The 22,987-nt window shown below is 44.9% G+C and overlaps 1 protein-coding gene across 1 annotated transcript in view; it reads right to left on the bottom strand.

The window, feature by feature from the left end:
• Positions 1 to 22,987, bottom strand: part of HPSE2 (heparanase 2 (inactive)) — a 668,247-nt gene that overhangs the window by 128,434 nt on the left and 516,826 nt on the right. The window contains exon 9 of the mRNA XM_004701008.2: positions 19,385 to 19,499. Coding sequence (XP_004701065.1) covers positions 19,385 to 19,499 — 115 coding nt within the window. The remainder of the gene's footprint in view (positions 1 to 19,384; positions 19,500 to 22,987) is intronic.

Genomic DNA, 22,987 nt, shown 5'->3' with positions numbered 1-22,987 from the left:
ATTTCGTCATCTGGTGTGATTATTCTCCATTGCCTGTGTTGTAAACCCTGACCTCTATGTGTTAGTGAGCAATGGCCAGGTCACGTTCATGGGCGTTCCATTAATAGTTGCTATGTTAACGAGGAAGATCATCGTGGGATGCCTTCAAGTCACCACCTGTGCTTGAGTCACACCTGTAATTTGACCAGCGTGCTTCCAAAAGATCGCCAGAAAAATGCAACGAAACACAAAAAGGAAGTTTCCTATAAGCTTTTTGAAGACTCCTCGTACAGGAGATCAAAGGAATGAGAAGTAAGCAGAGACAGGGACCCTGCCTGCCACAAAGAACGGGGAGCAAAAGCAACATAAAACCCCAGAAGGAGAAAGGGAATCCAGTCTTGACTCAGCTCTAGAAGGCAGCAACGACCATTAAGAAATGCAGCATCTCCACACCGCAGCCCTGTGTGTCCAGAAAAAGGGGAAAGGGTGATTCAGAGTCCATTGTCACCAACAATTCCGCAACAGCTGTATTTAGTCACTGTTCTTATAGTCACAGCTGTTCTAGACATTGTAACTGTGACTGAATCATCACACAGGCGGAAGGCACTGGTATGCTGTCTTGGGCATTGTAAACATCTTTCTTATAACCCTAAGACACTGGATCTCCACCTTCCTAATACCACGACTCTTTAATACAGTTCCTCATGTCCTGGTGACCCCCCCAACCATAACATTATTTTCGTTGGTACTTCATAACTGTCATTTTGCTGCTGTTATGAATCAGGCGACCCCTGTGAAGGGGCCATTCAACCCCCAAAGGGGTCACGACCCACAGGTTGAGAACCGCTGCCCGAAGGGTCAATATCAGTTCGCATTTATGATAAGGCCTCTGATACATATTTGGGTATTTTCAGGAGGTAAAATGGAGAATGGAGCATTAATAATGTTTCAGAGCTACTCCTAGACCCTTTCCCACAATGGAAAAGAAGCTGGTGTGACTCTCCCAAACAATTGCAGGTGACTTAATTCTTTTCTAAAAGTTTAATTGGCAGCTACTTCACATATCATACAATTTAATCCTTCAAACACATTAAGAAGAGTTGTGCAATCATCACCACAATCAGTTCCAGAATGTTTTCTTCTCATGCTCAATTCCTGTCAGCTCCCCATTTCTCCCTAATCAACCATGGCATGCTCCCCGGTAATTATTGATCCCCTTACTGTCTCTATCGACCCAATCAGAAAGCAAACAAACAAACCAACTAGAATAACATAGAAAAGCAGGAAATATTAAAAACTGAAACAACTTGAAAATGAGTCAAAAGGGAGATCAAATGATAAGGTATTACATTTTAACATTAGTACATTGGCCATAATCAACTACACAATGCTCTCTGGTAGCAAGGATATTTACATTCCTGTACGATGGTCAAAGGGGATTATTCATCAGAGGGTTAATCCATATGGGAACCTTGAAAATGAATTTTGGCCTTCCATTGTCATCCAAAGTCTTTTGTAAACAAGGTATTCACATTCTATGCTCTGATACCATTCCCTCCTTTGGATTTGGACTTTTAATCATTGGATTATTTATAATCATTGGATCACACAGGCTGGTATGTTTCTTCCATGTGAATTTAGTTGGCACTTCACTTAGATGGCTGCTTGTTTTAAGACACGCCTTTTTGATAGCCACGTACCATCTGGTTTCTTCACAACATTTTGCTATAGCACCCTGTGTTAGTCTGGGTACACTAGAGAAACAAATCTACAGAAATTCATATATATGTGAGAGTTTTATATAAAAGGTAAGTGTACATTAAGAAAGCATCCCAACCCAGTGCTGTCCAAACCCATAAGTCCAACAGTAGCCCATGTGTCCGACACTGATCTACAAAGCCCTCCTCAATCTCACAAAACACACACAATGGCACTGACTGCAGGAGGAAAGCTGAGTCAGTGAGTGTGTAAGCATCTCAGGGCTGGCAGGGGTCTCCACGTGGCTTCTCCTCAGGGATGTCTGGCAGTAAGTGACCCTTGTCAGCTGAAGCAGGGAACTGGATTAGGCAGCTGCACCCTGGCCCAACCATCAGAGAGCAAGAGACCCGAGAACTGAAAGGTGAGGCTCACCAGGTCATTCATCTCTCCGCCCTTCAATTAATCCCACATGTGTTTATCGGCCAGATTGGCACAATAAACCTTAACTATCTCACACCCATATTTTAAGTGATCTCTTCAGAAGGCAAATATGAAGTGGGACCATATCATAATTGTTCTTAGACTGGGGCTAAATTGAGTTTGAGTCCAATATCCATTCAAATATCTATGTTTTATAAATGTCTTTCATTCAATTTAAAGACATTATCATTTTATGATAGAGAACATTGTATCATCTCCCTGAGGCATGGGCAATTAGATTGATACTGTTATTGATTTAGCCAACGACATAGAATTTAAAACACTGTTGAGCAAAGGAACTTATACAAGTATCGGCCAGCTTCAGACCACAATACATGAATTGTTACCTTGTCTAGATTAAACTCTTAAGGATTGGATGTTATTTATATGATCAATGGTCGTGGCTTAAAATTTATCAGACTAGATCTGCCATCTCCCACCACATGACTAGACACTGGTGGACAGCCCAGCTCTGAACTGCTCATGGATCTAGGTGTAGAACGGTTTTGAAAACATTCCCTCTTTCAGGGAAGGAGACAGGCGTGCATATATAACAATGGGGCAAAGTGATAACTGCTGTAAGAGAGATGCAGACTCTTTATGTCCCAGTTAATATATTCAGAACGAACAGTGAAACTAGCGGCATGGAATGGAATATTTGTTCCTTCCTTTCTTTCATTCTTCAATAAAAATATTTTTCTACAAAAGTCAATCCATTTTAGATCTCAAATTTTATTTCCTTGATCATTTGCTTTTACTAGTAAGCCAGGTTTTCTACTTCTTAATTGCCATTTGCATCTCCCCTGGATACAGGGAGATAAAGGACATAGTTGTCCTGAATTCTTGACAAGGCCATGGTCGAACAAACATGAGGGAGAAGAAGAAGTTGTAATGAAGAACCCAGATCTGAGCGACACTGCTCTCTCTTGTTTTAGTTCCTTGAATAAGTTGCAGAATCTCTTTGGGCCTCAATTTTTTCCCCGTCCAAACAGTAGGGTTATATCTATCTAATCTGTCTATTAATGCATAGAAACAAACTATGAACATTTTAAGTATCCCAAAGAATTAAATTATAAAAACCCTCAGGGCCAATAATGAGAGTCGAGATACCAAGAGGGGAAGGGGAAGGTGGGGGAGAAAGGTGGAACGGATCACATTAATCTACATAAAACCCCCTCCCTGGGGGACAGACAACAGAAAAGTGGGTGAAGGGAGACATCGGATGGCGTAGACATGAAAAAATAATAATAATTTATAAATTATCAGAAGTTCGTGAGGGAGGGAGGGTGGGGGAAGGAGGGGAGAAATGAGGAGCAGATACCAAGGGCTCAAGTGGAGAGTGTTTTGAAAATGATGGTGCTTGGCACAATGGATGGATGTGTGCATTGTGATGAGAGTTGTGCGAGCCCTCAATAAAATGATTTTTTTTAAAAGGAAAAGAAAAAGATGATGATAACATATGTAAAGATGTGCTTGACAAAAATGGATATATATATATATATATATGGATTGTGATAAGAGCTGTAAGAGCCCCCAATAAAATAAAATTTAAAAAATAAATATATAAAATAAAAAGAAATAATCAACTAAAAAAACCCAAACTTTATGCGATCTTTTTGTGGTGATGGAAGAGGTCCATATATTCATCTGGGTGGTGGCTCTATACATACGTGCATATGTTCAATTCACTGAGCTGGACACCTTGCTTTTATTTATCTATTTATTTTAACGAATCATTTTGTTGGGGACTCTTATAATCCATACATACATTGTGTCAAGCACATTTGGACATGTGTTGCCATCATCATTTTCAAAACATTTTCTTTCTACTTGAACACTTACGTTTTGATCATTTTAATACTGACTTCTATTAATGCAGCATAGAGGGGGTAGACTTAAAATAAAACTCTGTGGAATAAGTCCTATAATGATTCCCTCCTGGGTTTAAACAATTCTAACCTCACTAGTTTAACCACAAGTTCTTTTTTTTTTAACCTCAAGTTCTTAAGAGTAGTGGTTCTCAACCTTCCCAATGCCGCCACCCTTTCATAGAGTTCCTTATGTTGAGGTGACCCCCAACCATAAAATTATTTTTGTTGCTACATTATCACTGTAATTTTGCTACTCTTATGAATCTGGTCACCTCTGTGAAAGGGTTGTTTGACCCCAAGGGGTTGCGACCGCTGTCTCAGAGGAAATGTACTTGACACATGTAATTCTAAGCTAAAACTAGGTCATGAAACCAACATGGCACGAGAGTCCATGGCTACAGTGCTCTGAAATGTTCAGTAAATATATTCTCTGTGCCATGCTTCACCTCTCCCTCCAAAGAGATTGCGCATGCTAATGCTTTACGTCCAAGTCCTCTTTCTCTCACTAGCACTGTGAACGGAGGCTTTGGGCACATGTTAAAATGTTCACAAATTTCTAAGATAAAAATCAATGAACCTTTAAAGAAAGAATTAAATTATATGATATAGGTTTGGGAGTATGAAATGAGAGGAGAAGACTTTCGAACAGTCTGAAAAAAAATCTGTTTGTGGAAACCACCATTACTTTTAACCAAAGTACTTCCTGCTACTGATAATTTGCAAGTGCTATTTGCCTGTTGGGATGGTTGTTTCCTAGGGAAGATGTTAGAATTTACTCCAATTCCACGTTTTTCAGATATGTAGATTGCTTAAACATTCAATCATCCTAAGAATCTTCCTGGGGATGGGCTATAATCTGCTCCATTAAACAGACCACGGAAGATGAGGCCACCCGCTAAATTTGATACACCAGGTGGACAGTCAGATTCCGCTCTGCCTTTAGAACCTAATTTCTTAACCTCCTAGCTACGCTGCCTCCCAGAACCCAAGTGGCATGGACACAACACCTGATCATAAAGAAGCCTGCCTTCACGATGGCTCTCACCGAGCGGGGTACGAGGTGGGACCCTAGTCACTTATCATCCTTCGAATTCCGTAACGACTGATGGAGCATTATCAGCAGGGCATCAAGGTGGATGTGAAGGTGGGAGCCCTGGTGGGACAAGTGTTGTGCTTGTAACCTGGACTGGACAAGGGCTACAGGTTCCGCACTTCAACCCACCAGTTGTATTGCAGGAGACAGAGACGGCTGTGTGCTCTCAGAAAGGTTTGTAGCCTTGGAAACCCCGCAGAGGGTTACTGTGAGTCAGCATCAGCTTGATGGCAGTGGGGTGGGATTGGTAAAGGTAGGAGCGATGGGTTCTGTCTTCGAGGAGCTTAGACGGGGAGAGGAAGTTGCAGGCACCCAAACAGCTCTAGATGGGATGTGATCGGTGCTACAGGAGGGCTGTAAGAGTCTTGAGAACAGCCAGGTGACTTCTTGAATGGTTTCAAACAGAATAGTACATTCGACTTTTAGTTATTACATTTTGTTAATTTAAACTCAGCAGGGAGGTCCACCTGAAGACCATTTCATAGAAGTACCAGAGAGGGATCAGAAAATGCCAGAGCTGGGGGCAGCCTGGGGGAAGGGGGGGCGGGGGCTCAGCGCTCCACCGATGGAGGGGGGTGGCAGGATCAGGAATCAGGCACAGCACCCCTGATCTTCCCGTCAGAGTGCTTTCCACCCCAGGACTGCCCGTAGTTCTGTGACCGTAGGAGCCAGCAGCTTCCTCAGGAGCACGTTTTCTTGGAGTAACAAATGCTGTCCACCAGTGACATCTTGTTACATTAAGTTGTGCCCCATTTTTTCTCTAGCTCCCTCCCTGCGGACTGTTTTTTGTACCCCCTGCCTCGGACACCGGACAAACCTAGTGGCTATTTTTCATTTGACTTCCTGCTTCATCCCCTCCCTTTCACAACTCTCAATATTTACAGAATATTTCTGAAGTAAAACCCCAAAGCGGACTCATTGTCATTGAGTTGAGTCAGACTCATCGTGCCCCTGTAGGACAGGGCCTATTTGTTCGGGTGGGTGTCGGAGACTGTATGTCTTCATGGGAGTTAAAAGCCACCCCTCTCACTCACTTCCGCTGCCACGGTGTCAATGCTGACTCAAAGCGACCCTCTGTGGATTTCCGTGCCTGTGATTGTTTACAGGGATAGAAAGCCCAGTCCTGCTCCCGCAAAGGGGCTGCTGGTTTCAAACTGCCCACCATGCAGACTGCAGCCCGACGCGTAACCACGACACCACCAGAGCCCTTCTATGAAGCTCTAGGGATACAGAGTGCTCAAGACCAACTTGACCAGACATCACCCACTAGCTATCGCTTCCAGGCGTCATATTTGTCACCAGAAGCAGAATGGAGACACACACAAGGAAGCTCCCCCACAGCACGCGAAACAGCCCGCGCTTGAGTGCATGTCACACCCTCATCATGAGGGCATTTTAAAATGACCCCAGAAAAAGGTAAACATACACACAAAATCAACCAGTAGAATAGGTTCCCAAATGCTTGTCACCAGTTTCCACCAGCATGGCCATGCTGCCATTCTGATGAGGTTGAGAGAGGCCAGGTCAGTGACAAGGAAACACAGGGGACATCCAGCCCACCGGGAGAGTCCAGACCCAGAGGACCCAGTGGGACACATCATCACACCAGGGAGAATAGGCAGCAGAAGGGTTTGCTGAGTGCTAGGAGCCAGAGCAGGCTCAGCAGGTGCAGGCAGCCTGAGGCAAATGATGCTGAGTGGTTTCCTGGCTGCCTCTGTGCCTGGCTGAGGGAGTGGCCTGAGAGGCTTTGCAGGAGCGCTTCTCTGTGCCCCTGGAGCCTTAGCAAACCTGTGTGCTCTGAGAGGATGCGTCTCCACTAGCTCCTCCCATGGCTGCCAACTCTCTTCCTCGTTTTTTTCTCCCAACTTTGCAACCTGGTCACATCCCACAGAGTACTCTGGCCTCTGCCATGAATTAAGTCTTGGCTAGTGTACTTGTTTATATTTCATCTCCTTTACTGGATTGGAACCTCCACGAGGGCAAAGAGTGTGCTCCTGTTTCTCCTCTGTCTCCTCAGAGGATAATGTCTGGCACATATTAGGTCCTCAACGTCTGGCGCATATGAGGTTCCCCAAAAGCCTGCCAAACACTGAATGAATTCTAAATTACTCACCGCCATTGAGTCGATTTTGACTCTCAGTGACCCTGGAGGCCAGAATAGAACGGCTCCTTAGGGCTGGTGAGACTGTAAATCTTTATGGGAACAGACTGCTGCTCTTTCTCCCAAGGTGCGGCCGGTGGGTTTGAACCATCCACCTTGACGTTAGCAGTCCAATGCTTAATCCACAGGTCCACTAGGGCTCCTTGAATGATTTATAGATAATACTAAATCATTTGCTGATTAATTTCTTGATAGTTAAAGAAAGGGTTCAGTACAGGAAAGATAATGGAAATGCCATTCCGAAGTTAACTAGTGTAAATGGAAGTCTCTGACCTAGGGATTCTCAAATTCTAGCTGCCTAATTAGAAGCACATAGGGAGCTCTTAAAAATACCAACAGCTGAGCGGCTGTATAATCAGACTTTCTGGGGCTGGTACCTGAGTATAAATAAATCCTGCCTGCCAGAGAGTCAGTTCCAACTCATAGCGACCCTATAAGACAGGAGCTGCCCCTGTGAGTTTACAAGCCCGTGACTCTTTACAGGGGTAGAAAGACCGGTCTTTTTTCCGCTGAGCAGCTGGTGGTTTCAAACTGCTGACTTTGCGTTACAGCCCAATGTGTCACCACGTTGCCTCCAGGGCTCCTGAGCATCGTCATTTTAAATTGTGTCCTAGATTCCTACGCTATGCAACCAAGATTGGAAACCATCGCTCTCATGAAGAAAGGTTGTACTGCTGTTGACACAGAGAGAAAGACAGTGATGTCTGGAGTCAAGGGCAGCTCTGCTCCAGCCAAGTTTAACAAGACAAACACACTTGCTGCCGTTGAGTCATGCCAGCCCACAGTGACCCCGTAAGACAGGACAGAGCAGGCCCTGTGGGCTTCCGAGACTGGAACTCTTTACCAGAATTGAAAGCTTCATCTTTTTCTCCCAGTGAGCAGCGGGTGGTTTCAAACTGCTGACCTTGTGGTTAGGAGCCCAATGTGTAACCACATGACCAAGGTCCCTTAAGTCAGGTTTAGAGTGACTGAAAATGGTATGTGCTCCTCCACCCTTTCAATGTGCAAATTCTACATCAGTGTGAAATAGTTGAAAGTTAGTGAAATGCCTAAAGACAGCTAGACGTTGTTGTTTTTATGAACTATAGTGTAATACATTTAAAGAAGACTTTAAAAACTGAATTTGCATTGCTTTGTTCTGCTGCCATGAAAGAGATTTTCTTTGATTCCAACAGGCAACCACAACGAAACATAATTGAGTTAGGTGGAACACCACGTCTCTCAGAAGCCCCCCTGCCCCCATTCTAGAGGTCATAACCAGACAGTATGGCGCATGTGGCGTCCACAGAGCTCATGTCCACGAGGCAAGAACCTTAGCTTCCTCATGCTGCGGCACTCACCATGGACCCTCTGCACCCACCCAAAGGGAGTTCCTGTGTTCTCTCCTTCTTCTCCCTTCCTCCCCCACCTCTTTCTTTCACCCCAGTGTGTGGAGGTAGTACTGTAGTCTTTAGGGGGCCAGATGAGGTTAGACAAGGAATGGCTCACATCACTTCCTGAGCTGACCTTGTATCTGCCAGGAACTGGGACGTGCAAGTGCACTGAAGCCATATTTGCTCATTTATTTCGCTTGCCACACAATTTGCTGTAATCCCTCCCTAGCACAAGCTGGGAACAATAGAAATGGTTGATGGCAGAGTGAGATTTTTAATTGTTGCTTCTCAGTGAATCGCATAATGTGTTGTCATTAGCACTTTAGTGTGAGAGATCATGGTTTCCAGAGCTGATTGGGTCATTTATAAATACCAAAGGATGGGGTGGGGGCTAGTGTAGCAGTGTGGTTCCTGCCTTAATTGCCTTCCCTGGGCAAGGTTGGCAGCATCTTCTCTGGAGATAAAAAAAAATGTAATTTTCCTTTGTCTTTACCCACTTGCAGGCAATTCTTCTCAAGTGCGGGGATTCCAGCATTCTGTCTACTTCCCCTAAAACGCTGAATCCTATTATCATTTAACTTTCTAGTACTTTAATTGTTACCCCTCCAAAATGTGCTTTTCATCCTCTAGGTATCATTACTTGAATTGATTTCCATGTATCCCCCTTTTTGTTCTGTACAAATATTCCAGTATACATTATTTCACCACGGTTAGGTTCACGGGCACGGAGCCCAGGGGGCACAAGGATGAAGCAGCCAGCTGCTCACTGCTTGCATTCACCCCACAGCTCGAGGGAAATCACCTGGAGGCCTGCTCCTATGAAACTCACTCCCGGCACACACAGCGACAATGACAAGGCACAAGAGGACAAATGGTCAAGATGTAGGGCTTCCAAGATGATATCAAAATAGACTGAGCTCTTTGAAATTTGGGTAGGGAGATCATAATAAATGATAGGACAACCCGGAAAACAATGAATAAAAAGGAAGAACCCCATAAAGACTCAGTGCACATTAAAACAACAGCGATGCAGGAAGTGGTAAGGAAACCTTTAGACAAAACAAACCCAACAAAGAAACCAGTCTCTCTCTCTCTCTCCCTCTCTCTCTTCCTCTCTCGCTCTCTCTCTCCCTCTCTCCCTTTCTCTCCCTCTCTCGCTCTCTCCCTTTCTCTTTCTCTCCCTCTCTCTCCCTCTCTTTCTCTCTCTCTCTCTCCCTCTCCACCCCCTCCCTCTCTCTCTTCCACACAATCACAGGGAAATGATAGCAGTAAATTCATAACTATTGATAATCACACTAGATGTAAATTGACTACATGGATTCCTATCCAGATGGATAAGAAAACACGATGCCCAAAATACGAGGTCTGCAAGAGACACATCTCAGACACAGGGAACAGAAAATAAGCTAAAATCGGAAGAATGGAAAACCACATCAAGCAGGTGGCCATCAAACAAGAGCAGGAGTGGCAGACTTAATCTCTGATAAAGCAGACTTTAAGACAGAAACCAGAATAAGAACACACAATGTGATGCTACAGTGTTAAAGAATAAGGATGGATCTCCACACACTTCGTAGCATGATGAACGTAGAGTGAAATTGGTCAACTACCAAAAGATAGCTATTAAAGGACCACGCCATTATAAATAGTCAAGAAAAGGTTTAAACACAGAAATAATAATTAAAAAAAAACCCATCCTTGGACAATTATCAGAGGCAGGAGGTGACTGAAGCATACACTGCCAATGAGAAAGTAGACTTATATTAACTCGAGTTCAAGGCAATATACCATAGAGAACAGGTCAGCACAAAATGACCAAGGCAAAGGAAGATACTGGGAGGATTAGAAAATTTAAAGGGGAGAAGGTAAATAGCATCCGATACACAATCCTGCGATAACTGTAATAGCCATACTCTGGGAGTAGCTACATAGACATAAGCTGAACAGGCAGGAGAAAATGAATAGGATCATACCCACAAATATGTGTAGGTTTACAGAGGCTATTTCTACATATGCTTTCATATGTGCTGGTAGTATATCCATGAATATAGTAAAGCATACAGAAAACGCAGTCAGGAAAATTTCACAGCCAGAAGCAAACGTCTTGAGGGGCTGAGTTGCTGGATTTGAGCGCTCCCGACCAGTCTCGGGGCTATCCAGGTCCATTGGCATGGCATAGTTCTCAAGACCGCGCCCTATTACCGATTGTTGGTGAAGAGTGGTGATGGTCTTAGCAGTTTGTGAGCAGCCATCGAAGGGGTAAATATTGGTATCTCCCTGTGAAGTGTTCGATCCAAATAACTCACGCACCACACAAACCTCGGCATCCATGAGCCAGAGAGCGGAGGACTCGGTTGTGCTCAGCCAACACAACCAGAAGCTCCGAAAGGGATCTCAATAGACGCTCCAGGATAAAATGGGGGGTGGAGGGTGGACTATGGATCCAAACTTAGAAATCACTAAAAAGACCTGGCTTAGGTGCCTGCTAGACTAGTGGAACCCGGGGGCTATGGTCCCATGTCACCCATTAAGCCTAAGAACGAACTCACCCCAGTGGCTCAACTTTTAGCCAAACAATAGAGGAGCCTGTAAGGCAACAGTAAGCCCAGGGAGGTATGCATTCCTTAAATACTCATCACCGTGAGATCAAACAGGCAGCACTGCCCAGGGAGGGAGCTCAGAAAGGAGGAAGGAAAAGGAGCAAAGAAGCAAAGGAAGGGGAAGGCAGGGAGGGAGGAAGTAGGAGGAGTGCGTTCACCTGCGATGAGTCCCAGGGGCACACATTTGCATGGCTGGTTGAACAGAAAACTAGCTTTCTCTATACGTTTGCATCCAACTCATAATAAACGTTTTCTTAAAAACAAATTTTTTAATTAAAATTTAAAAGATTACAGCCTAGGAAACCCAATAGGGCCGTTCCACTCTGTCTTCCTTGACTGTAAGTAAGAATCGGCTAGATGGCACACAGCAACGACATGGTTACTGATGACAATAAGAACTGTGACTTACATAACTTTATATTTCACACAGGGACCTTATCAATGAGACTAGGCATTGAGTTGATTCTGACCCATAGAGACCCTATGCAGGGTTTCCATGACTGTGTAAGAAAACGAGAACCCTCCTTTCTCCCTTCCTCTCCCCCTCTTCCCCTTATCGACGCATAACCACACACCCCTCTACAGGGGGAAGAACAACAGACAACATGGGGGAAGGGAGACAGCGGTTGGTGTGAGAGATAAGAAAAATAACAATGTACAATCTATCAGGGGGTTATGGTGGGGGGTGGAAGTAGGGTGGGGAGGAAAGAGCTGATACCAAAGGCTCAATAGAAAATAAGTGTCCAGAAAAGAATGAGGGCAACGTATATACAAACATGCTTGATTCAATTGATGTATGGATTGTGATAAGAGTTGTACAAGCGCCCAATAAAATTCTTTATTTAAAAAACTCAGAATCCTCATAAATGAACCAATAGACAACATCATAATAGAGAAACTATTAAAGTCGTCAAAGATTTCAGTTTGCGTGGATCCACAAACAACGCTCATGGAAGCGGCAATCAATCAATCAAAGGATGCATCCCGGTGGGCAAATCTGCTGCACAAGACCTCTTGAAGGAGTTGCAGAGCAAGTAGACATTTAAGGACTCATGTCTGCCTAGCCCAAGCCAAGCGATCTCTAATCGCCTCATATGCATGTGAAAACTGCCTAATGAATAAGAAAGACCATGGAAGAATGATGCATTTGAATTCTGGTGTAGGCAAAGAAAACTGAAAGTAATATGGACTGCCAGAAGAACAAAGTACTTTGCTTTGGAAGAAGTACAGCCAGAATGCTCCTTAGAAGTGAGGATGGCGGGGCTGTCTCATAGACTTTGAGCGTCTCAGGAGACACAAGTCCTTGGAAAAGGGCATCAAGCGGGGTAAAGGGTCAGCACAAAAGAGGAGAGCCCTCAGGGAGATGGACTGGCACAGTGACTGCAGCAGTGGGCTCAAACATAACAACTGTGAGGAGGCTGTTTCAGTCTGCTGCCCGTGGGCCAGACCTGACCCGACATTACCAGCAGCAGCAGTCTGCCAGTGACATTCAAGTAGTCAAAGGGACAACTGGGTTTCAAACTCAGATCAGTCTGATTCCAAAGCCAAGACTTGTTAGCATTGCATTCAAATCCCCACTGACCCTTTGCCCCTTAACCCTGACACAACTAGCTCTCTTTTCAGAAGATGAAACATAGAGACTCGTGTAATTAGAAAATGGCAGTGCTGCATTTAGAACCTGGATTTTTTTGGTTGTTTTTAAAATTCGAGGTCCAGAGCTCGTTCTACTTCCCAAAGTGACTTCCACTGGGCTGAGGTGTACCGATTGCCAGCGTGAGTTGCTGACACCCCATGCACACAGCTCAGGTTGATCAATACAAGCCAAGGCTGAATATTGGTATTAAAGAAGGTGAGAGGAGCTTCCAGGTAAAAAGGATTAAGGGCAAAGGAGGCCCCCGGCCTGGTCAGATGGTCCAGGGCACAGAATCTGATCTGAAAAGTTAGGATTCCGAGGCACAAAGGAGAAAAGAAGCGAGTCATGCCCACTGGGCACATGGCCCAGGCTCTTGGGCTACTGACGTGGAGCCAGCCTGAGTTCTTGCGATTGATCCTGCAGCCAGGGATGCCCTTCTCTCAGCAGCTGCGGGGCCTCACAAAGGAATGGTGTGCATGGAGAAGTCATTGTCAAGGCCGCTCATGAGAGGATTGGATTGCACATCACAGCTCTTCCTAACCAGGGCCATTCTCTTTCTTTCATCTTCCTGACGGCTCCCACGGGAAAAAAGGAAGCGAGCAAGGCGGCTACACACCAAGAAACAGGTCACCGGTCAGTTTGGCTGGGTTTTGTGTCTCTCCCACTTCACGACCTCCAGGTCTACAGCTTTGAAATTTTCACACACCCTGTGTGGCCACTCAACAGCCATGGGAATAGCTTTCATAAATAATGTCTCATAAACTATCCACGATGAATCACTGAGAGATGAATGTCTCTGTGTCCTTGAGCATGCTCTCCTTCTGTTTGATAGATTCTCCCCAGACCTCCAACTCTTCCTGGGAATAACCTGGCTTTCTGCAGGGTCCGCGCCAGCACTCGGTCTCCGGCAGAAAACCTCCTGGGATGCCCCAATGCCTGCGCTCTACCTCGTTTTCTCTCCAACAAAAGCACTTTCGCCTTAGTCTCAGCGGATGGATCCCTGCCCCCTTCCACACTGTGGGCTCCTGGAGATCAGGGCCAGTCTCGCCAGTGTCTAGCTGAGTATCTACCAGGTAGCATGATTGGTATAAACATTTATGAATAAATGAATGAATGAATGAATGAATGAATCATGAATGGTACATGAATAAGATGGGGATATGATTTGTTCAGTGATTTAAAGTACTTAATGCCTTCAAAACACTCAACAGTTGTATTTTCAAAATAGCCTTTCCTCCGCTTCAGATGATAAAGTCCATGATGCAGATTGCAGCAATTTTAGATAAAAACAAACCCCAAACTCATCAAGGATAAAACAAACACTCCTGTTATCCCACCACTCAAAGAAACCCCTCTTTTAATATAGTAGATGCAGTCCTTTCCTGGGCTTTTCTATGTACATGTGTACTCATACATACATGCTTATGTTCCTCAGGAATCCTACTACCAGCCCTACCTTATCATGGATCTCAAGAATTACTTCTGGAGGCAGCAGAGCCACATTTATCATGGCTTACGTGGATAGGAAACTGGGCTGCGAAGTCAGGGCATTGTTAAGGCAGTTGTCGTTATTAGGTGGGGCCGAACCCATGAATCCTGTTATTGTCTCAGGTTCCTGCTGCTCCTTGTGCTGTTTCCTAATTAAATGCAGTTCTTGAGGGAAGAAATTGCCCATCAATCCAGCAGCAAGAGAATCCGAGCTATCATCGGATGTCCTCCTTCTGGAAAGGGACAGATTGAAGCTCCACCATGGTGGCAGTACGGTGACTAGAGGGCACTGCCTCTAGCACTTCAAAGGGAAACCGAGGTGGAATCCCTAGGACCACTGAGCTAGGCAGGTACCGACTGAGCTAGGCAGGTACCACCAGGAGTCAGTGTGTCCTCCTAACAGCGATGGTTTGGCTGAGAGAAGGTTGCTATGGGAACCAAAGCCAGAGACTCCATCCTACCATAGGCTAGGCATTTGTACTCCACCCCGAGACCACTGACTGCTTTCCGGAAGCATGCACACACAGCAGGTGGTTGACGAGCAATGTACACACAGCAGGTGCCCAATAAGCATGCACTGGACTGAACTGAAGTTTTTGGTATTATTCAGCCGGGACCATGGACAAAAAAGAATGCTGAGCACACCTACCCCCCACCGCTACCTCAATACAGAAAAGGTACTGGTAATCCAAAGCGATACATAGTCTTTCATTTTAGTCTATTTTAAATAGAGGACTGAACTGTAATACTCCAAACACACACACACACACACACACACACACACACAATGACATTGTTAGCTCTTTGGATTAGAAGCCCCTATCTTATTTATTTGCATATCCCCCAAATACCCAGCACCGGGCCAGACACACTGGAGGTGTCTGAGTCCTGTACTGCATTAGACTCGGGAAGACTGGTGTGGGAATTAGGAAGATGTTGACTCGTCACTTACCATTCCTTTCCCTGAAAGCTCAATAAATCAAGCTCTTAAAAGAAAAGCAGCGAGCTAAATTCCAAAACCCTCTCTTAGGAGACATGCCCATAGCTGGTGGCGTCTGGGCTATGTCCACTGGATCAGCAGATCTCTCTGTGCACAAACATCCTCTAGCCCCAAGGGATTCCATGACTGACTGGATGGCTGTGGAGACTCGTGGGCTCCCACTTTCCCAATGGCAAAGGGGTCGAGGGGGAGGAGTGGGAGTTGAGCGGTGGAGCATGGCCAAATTATGCGTTCTGCTCTTCCCAGGACACGGGAAATCTCAACACTGGAGGAGGGTCTGACATTTTCCTAGAGAAACAGCCACGAAGAAACATGGAACACAATTGAAGATGATCTTTTCTCAAGAGAAGTTCTCTTGGCAAGGGCCGCCTGCCTGTTCGCTCTTACTTTAGCTTAGGATAGGCCTCTCTTTGGGCTCGGCTGAAATCAGACAAACCGAGATCAGATATGACTGGGGGTAATACGGGTTGAGAAGTCAGGAGGTCAATATTTTCACTCATTCCGAATGTATCCGCCAAGCACTAACAAAACCAAAATGGTGCTTGCTAATAAAATCTTTTCTAAAATGCACTGTGCTGGGTTGAAGGAGTTGGAGTAGAAAATACTGATTTTCCTGGATGGCCACCAAAACACAACTCTCTATGCCCCTAAACTCTTAAAGAACTCTCTTGAAGATTTAATCACACATAAAACCCGCAAGTTTATACTGGCAGTGTTAAGTTATCAGCTGCAGGACCCTCTGAAGAGGCCACTAATATGATTCACAGATCTGTCTCCGTTACATGTTCCAGGGGCCTGATGGCAATGCCTCTCAGATTAGGGGTCTGCCCTAGCCTTGTCAATTCTGTCTAGGGGAGACTTTAGGACACATTCTCCCAGCTGCCAAATTCTCTACTGACAAGGTGCAGAATTTATTAGCACCAGGAAAGATAAAAAAGAAACCCCGCTTCCTTTTCCAATGCTTTTCCATACAGTTTCTTTATTAGAGCTTGGTGTTTCCCCAAATACTGCTGCCCAGCTCCTGGGAGTTTTTGTTGCTAAAGCAGTGGGCCTTAATGCAGCTTCCTCTGCACTTTGTGACCTCTGCTGCTGTCAGGGAGGAGCCAAGAGCCCTTGCTCCATCCTTTGAAAGGATGTCATTGGGTAGACCAATCTCTTGAAGACTTCCTCGCCCACTCACAGTCAGGGAAATGTACGCAGAGTTGAGTTAGAATGCAGGTTTGTCCAACCCGGAAAACCAAGGCTGCTAGTCACCCGAGGCCCATCTTTGTCTAGCCTGGACGGTGTTCTCTCCAGTTCCCCAGGGTTCCTGTTGTCATCTCCACCCAACACGGAGGCAACCCATGCACGGAATTCAAGAGAGCAGGTGGCACGTGGAAACAAAGGCAGTGTGAGAACTGGAAAACGCCGACAGGTTTAGCTCTTGATACTGGCGTTAGCTTGGCAAAGTCACTTAACGACCTTGTGGAAACTTAGCTGGTTTTCTGAAAAAAATTAGTATCAACAATCATATTTGTCTCACCAGACTTTCATCCAAGAAATCATGAAAATTGACATTATTTTGTGTAACTTATTTAGTTTCCATGTCAACTATATGTGCCAGTAGATGATATGCTTCAAGTGTTCAGGGACCGTGTCTGTTTGGCTCACTAGATTCTCCAGTGCCTGGAATAGTGATCACTGCCTAGGTCATGATCAAGATATTTTTAAGTGCATACAAGAAGGAATAAAATTAAGAAAGAAGAAAACAAAGGCAGAGGTTTCAAAGCATTATGGATGTAGCACATGTGCATGTGATCTGAAAATTGTTAAGTATTATTTAAACTGCTAAAAAAAACCCATACCATTTGATGCATTTATTATGCCCGAGTGAGTGATCTTTGGAAAATCATGTAGGTCATATCTTTGTCTGCTTAAAACCTCCCAATAGCGTTCACACTATTTAGAATAAAAGTCTATCTGCTTGTATCTTGCAAAGCTCTATTTATCTGACCTTTGCCTACCTCGTGAATAACCTGTCTCTGATTCTCCACCAGGCCCCGCCACTCTGGTTGCCCTGTGCTTCTTCAACATGCTCCATTCCTTACTGCCCCGGGGGTCTTTTGCTCGCCCCTTGCCCTCTCCAGAAAGCGCTTCTGTGACATCTGCCTGCTGGCCAGGTCAGGTGGTGGGCTCTGGGCTCCCACGTCCCTTGCTTCCCTCTCTGCTCACTCCAAAGCAGCCTTCCGCGAGACTTGGTGACTCTGCTCCTTATTTCTTTCTCCCTTTCTCTTCCTTTCCAGCCACCCATGCAGAACCAGTTTCTGCTCAGAACCTGATGTGAACATGTTTCATCTCTTGTAGGGCATTTTAGTTGCTGACTGCTGACATTTTCTAGGGGCTGTCCTAATGATTCGTTTGGGCCCCAGAAGTTTTAAGTTGCCCAAAAGAAACACACACAAACCAAAATAAAACAAACAGAAAAAAACCTGGGTTCCAAACGATAGGCTTCATCCGTACTCCCTGCCACATACCCCCCCACACACACACTTTGAGAGAGTTATCCTTGCCCGATGACGAAAAGCAGCTCTAGCAGCCAGTGCAAACATTGTGATTTAATTGGAGTCATTTACACTCCGTGACACAGTCGTTATTTAGCGTGTTAAACTGGAGGGATTCCTTTGAGGCGTGGAAATGGTGCTGTCCAGTGTCAAACCATTCTCCGGTCCAGTCTACCGTGAGATCCTGGGTGTGGCAGGATCTTACACTTATTTCCAATTCAGGTTTTATGTGCTTACTCTAAAGCCCAGGGTAGCAGGGAGTGTGCTGGAAGAAACAACACTCAACTAGAGTGAGGATCAGCTTCTAGGGTTGTCTCCACCAGGGCCCGCCACCCACCTCCCCTGCCCCCCCCAGTCCCACTACACCTCAACTTGTGAGACCGTCTCTGAAACAAAGCAGTACTGAACCACCCAGAAGAGGAGCCCCAGCTCGGCCTTCCAGGAGTCTGTGACAGGAGTCTGCCCAGGCCTTCTGTGAAGAAGGCTAACGCTTTCTTTAGCTCATCTGCTACATCCCGCTTCTCTGGCTAAGTGAGAGTTTCCTGGTTAGCCAATTCAGTCCCTAGACTCGCCCAGATCTCTGGTCTGCAACTCCGGGTTAGCCTTTACTTGCCTGGAGGAGATGTTGCTCTGGGCAAAAGGCCTCCTGGTCACATGGGGATCAGCATCTAGCTCTAAGTGCGCTTCAACTACTGCCCGAGAGCTGGGCTCCTACTGTAGCTGATCTTGGCTGAGACTCTCCCATCGGCTTTCAACATGCAGCGTGCGACATTAACCAATGTCCCCTGTCAGCATGAAAACAAAACTATCTGGAAACATTCTCGCTCAAGCAGAGTTCACACCGGCCACAAGTGGAAGTGGCAGCTCAACTCTGCAAGGTTTCTTTAAAAAACCAATAAGTAAATAGATGACTACATTATATATAAATGTATTCTATATACATGCGTATGGGTATGGAAATCAATGGGCTTCAAAGTGGTCATGGAAAAAGTGGAATGGAACGATCAAGGAATTGTCCCATGACTTTTGGGGTCAATCTCTAGCTATGCTGTGTGTGTGCGTGTCATAGGTTCCCAAAGTTAGACTACCAGGCCCTTTTGAGGGAAAAAATACTCGGCACTCCCCTGACAATTTAACACTTTTTCTATCATAGCCTATAATCCAGGAGAAAGTGTACGTATTTGCTTTTGCAGCCCCTCCATGGTCATTCCCCTCTTTCTAGGGGACAGGAGCGCCCACCTTGCGAAGCATTGTATAATATAGATGTGTGTGTGTGTGTGTGTGTGCATGGTAAAGCCAAAAGCTTGTGAAATGGGTCAGAGGACTAGAAGACAGGACTGCTGCTCTCTGACTTGTGGAATTAGCTGGTAACAGAAAGAGAAGAAACTTCTCCCAGTGTGGGAAGAAGGCATGATTGAAAGTACTGAATGACATGAAGCAAGGTTGGGAATCTTCATCTTTCACTTACTGGTAACGGGTTAAAATTCTGGTCCACGAGGTGATTGAATCCATGGTCAAAAAATGAGTGCCGTATCACAACATCGATGCCCTGATTGGCCAGCATTCCTAAAGTGTTCAACCATCTGAAAAACAGTTGGGGGGGTGGAGGGGAGAGTTACATCAATACATTGCAAAACTGCCGTAGTGCAAGCTCTATAGAGAGCAGTTAAGACATGCATACCTGCACACCAATCCTACCATTAAATTTACCCGTTACTTTAACTAAAACCTAAAAGGGAAGATGATTTTAAGCATTGAAATCACAACTGGAAGAGATTTCAGGGATTATCAAATCCAACTTCGGTATTTCAAAGGGAAAGAAATGAAGTCTCTGAGAGAAAAATGGTTATGGAACAGCTTGTTCCTAACGGCTTATCTTTTATTCCCCTAATACTAAAAAGTGAACCCTTTAGCTTCTTGGAAGTCTAACATTTCCATGGTCACAGATACACAACTACAGGGACATACCCACCACAGTCCAACAACTCTGCTTGGACCTTGCCACTGTCTCTACCTTTCATCTGATCTAACCCACAGACTCCCGTGGCCTACAAGAGTTTTCCAGGTATTTATGTCCCTCATAGAGCATTGTGAGCAGCAGTATAATAATTATGCTCCTTCACACTATCCTGAGTATGCAAAAAGGAAAGCATGCTACCATCCACACAGATGAGGGGGCTTCAAAAAGTTCGTGGGAAATGTTCATGACCATTTAATTCCATTTTCCACAAACTTTGTGAACTTCCTGGTCTGTCTACGTATGGAGAGCATGCACTGCTTACACATTGGGTCTGTTTCTTTGAGCTTTCACTACCCAAAGCACCCACTTTCCCAGGCACGCTATTCAGAAACGCTCCTTTCTTGGTCCTCCCATCACCCACTGCGAACTCTGCCTTCAGTACGTACACATCTATTCATGCGTTCGCTCTTCTCTCTCTATTGAGGGTCCTACTTCTAGGATGTAAGGAACATTCCGATTGTGATAGTACACGCATTAGAAACATCTCTCGGAGCAACAGTGTCTTCAGGGAAGGCATTTCTCCAGCTATCCCAAGTTCATGTGTGGTTTTATCTGTGCCGTCTTTTCCCTCTTCTTTCATGCGCAAAGTTACATGAAACTATTCTTGGCTACTCAAATATTCCCTACTTCCTTATCTCCATCTGTGCCTTTATGCATGTTTTCCCTCCTGCATCGAAGCCTCATCTTCTCCTCCTACAATCCATTTCTTTCCATTTGGCAAATGTCTTTTCATCGATTAATCACTAAATCAAGTATCATTGTCATTTCCTAAACTCCCCACTCAACAGTGGGTACCTTTCTTATCTTTCGTTCCCCCAAACTCGCTTGTTCATGCTTCCCTTCTACCCCACTGTGTGATGTCACATGCTGCTCAATCCTCTGCCTACCCCCACTGTGACACAATGCCAGCCTGGTCCCCAAGACATCCATCACAATGCCCGGCACTCTTTGCGTGGGCAGTGTTATTTGTTAAGTTGAAATGGGTCTGGATAAAATTAGATTCTGGGAAATCTGAGAATCACCAAACATTCAACACAGTAGGAATGAATTACACAAAGTTATGATTTCCAAATCTGTAACCATATAGAATGCCAAATCAGTGATTTACAGATGAATTACATTTTTTCCTTACTGGAATAAGGAGAGTGCTAATTTTTATATCATGGACCGTTATTGTTATATATTTTTAAATCTCTTACACATATATAATTATATTTTGTTCTCATAAAAACAATCCAACTAATATTTACTGACAGCTAGGAGCCCTGGTGGGATAGTGGTTATGAGTTGGACTCTGATCCAGATGGTCAGCAGTTTGAAACCAGCAGCAGCTCCTCGGAAGAAAGACTGGGCTTTCTACTCATGTAAACAGTTACGGTCTCAGAAACCCAAAGGGGGGTCGTTATGGGTCGATGGTAATGAATTTGAGCTTGACCGGTACCAGAGCAAAACACAAGAACAACATTTCTAAAGCAAGAGGGAAATCTGATACGAATGCTGTCAAGTTTTTAAAATGTTCCCTTTTGGTTCAATTTGGGACCTTGTGACCCAGACAATTGATGTGACTTTTGGAGTACCACATAGCTAAGCTATTTCCTTCCATTGTCTCGTTAATTTAGCAACGTGGTGAGATAAGGACAACAGGTTAGCTTTTCCTTTAGCCAGAGAGGCCCAGTCTGTGGTGACGAGTCAAAGTGTGTCCACAGCACAGTCACCGGAATTCTGGCCTGATACCACCTACACATCAGAGTTCCTTCCACGTAGAAAGAGCACAAATAGAGGTTCTATATTTAACCAACCAACCCAAGTCAAGCTCGTCTCCTTTTCAACGCAGAGTGACCCCGTGGGACAGAACAGAGCTGTCCCCAGGGTTTCCACGGCTGTAATCTTTATGGGGGCGACTGCCTCACCTCTGTCCTGGGGAGTGGCCGGCGGGTTTGGACGGCCATCCTGTCAGTTAGTAGGCAAGCATGCAACCTCTGCACTAACGAACATGGACCTATAAACAGAATGTCTCATTCACCTTTCTCACCTTATGTTACTGCATGAGCGAGGAAACAAAACAACGAGTGACATGTGATCCCATATCTTGCTCCATTGTGCACACACGCTACTATGAGTCTCTGTATCTAGCATATCTTGTTATTAATATAGACCCTATCTTGGTGTTCTTATATGTGAAGATAGCCCATTTATTCGCCAACATTCTTCATCAACTGAAAACTGGGAAACCACACTCGTTGCCAAACTCACTAGCATTTATTAATGAGCTGTCAACTGCCAAGCCTTGTTCTCAGTTTTGAAGATAAATATGACAATGCTTGTGTGATGATGTAAGACATGTGTAAAGCACTGGGACTGTACACATTCACAGAAATAACATCAAATTCCTACTTGTGGCCTCTACAACGTGGCTTTCAAGGCATATTTATTCAACCAAATTTAAAAATACACTGCCGTCGACTCAATGCTGACTCACAGCAACCTTACAGGACAGGGCAGAACGGCTCCCGTGCGTTTCTGAGCCTGCAGCCTCATCTTTCTCCCATACTCAACACATACACAGTCACTGGAAAACCTGGTTTATTTCACTCTGACAGAAAGAGTTGTTGAAGAAACTGTTGGGAGGGAAGAACATGCATTCTCTTTTACCAGGACATGGCTAAGCTATTTCTTTTAGTATTTTCATTAATTCAGCAGCTTTGTAAGGCCCATGCAAGTTCTGGAGCATTATTAAGAAATTACTTCAACCAGAACCTCTGCCTCTCTATGGCTCTTTAGAGAAGAATAGTTAGAAGTGAGGTGATCTTAATTGTCCTCCTGTGATAGTGAGGTAGAAAAAGGCCATTATTTTTCATTCCAAAAGTATTGACTAGTACTATGTGCCAGACACTGCCAAGTGCTGAAGACACAGTTTTAGGCTAAGGGTATATGAGAGGGTACCCCCCACCCCCAGACGGAATTGCTCTAGGCAAAGCAGAGCTTTCATGATATGCATGTTTCCTGCTAGACGAGCATAGAGCAACTCGCTCTCAGTTAGTGCACCCAGTG

The sequence above is a fragment of the Echinops telfairi genome, unplaced genomic scaffold (genome assembly GCF_000313985.2).
Source record: "Echinops telfairi isolate 266 unplaced genomic scaffold, ASM31398v2 ScPeMD7_70;HRSCAF=299, whole genome shotgun sequence".
Taxonomy (NCBI): Eukaryota; Metazoa; Chordata; class Mammalia; order Afrosoricida; family Tenrecidae; genus Echinops; species Echinops telfairi.
Note: the sequence above shows the minus strand (reverse complement) of the source record. Positions and strands in the feature narration are given on the sequence as shown.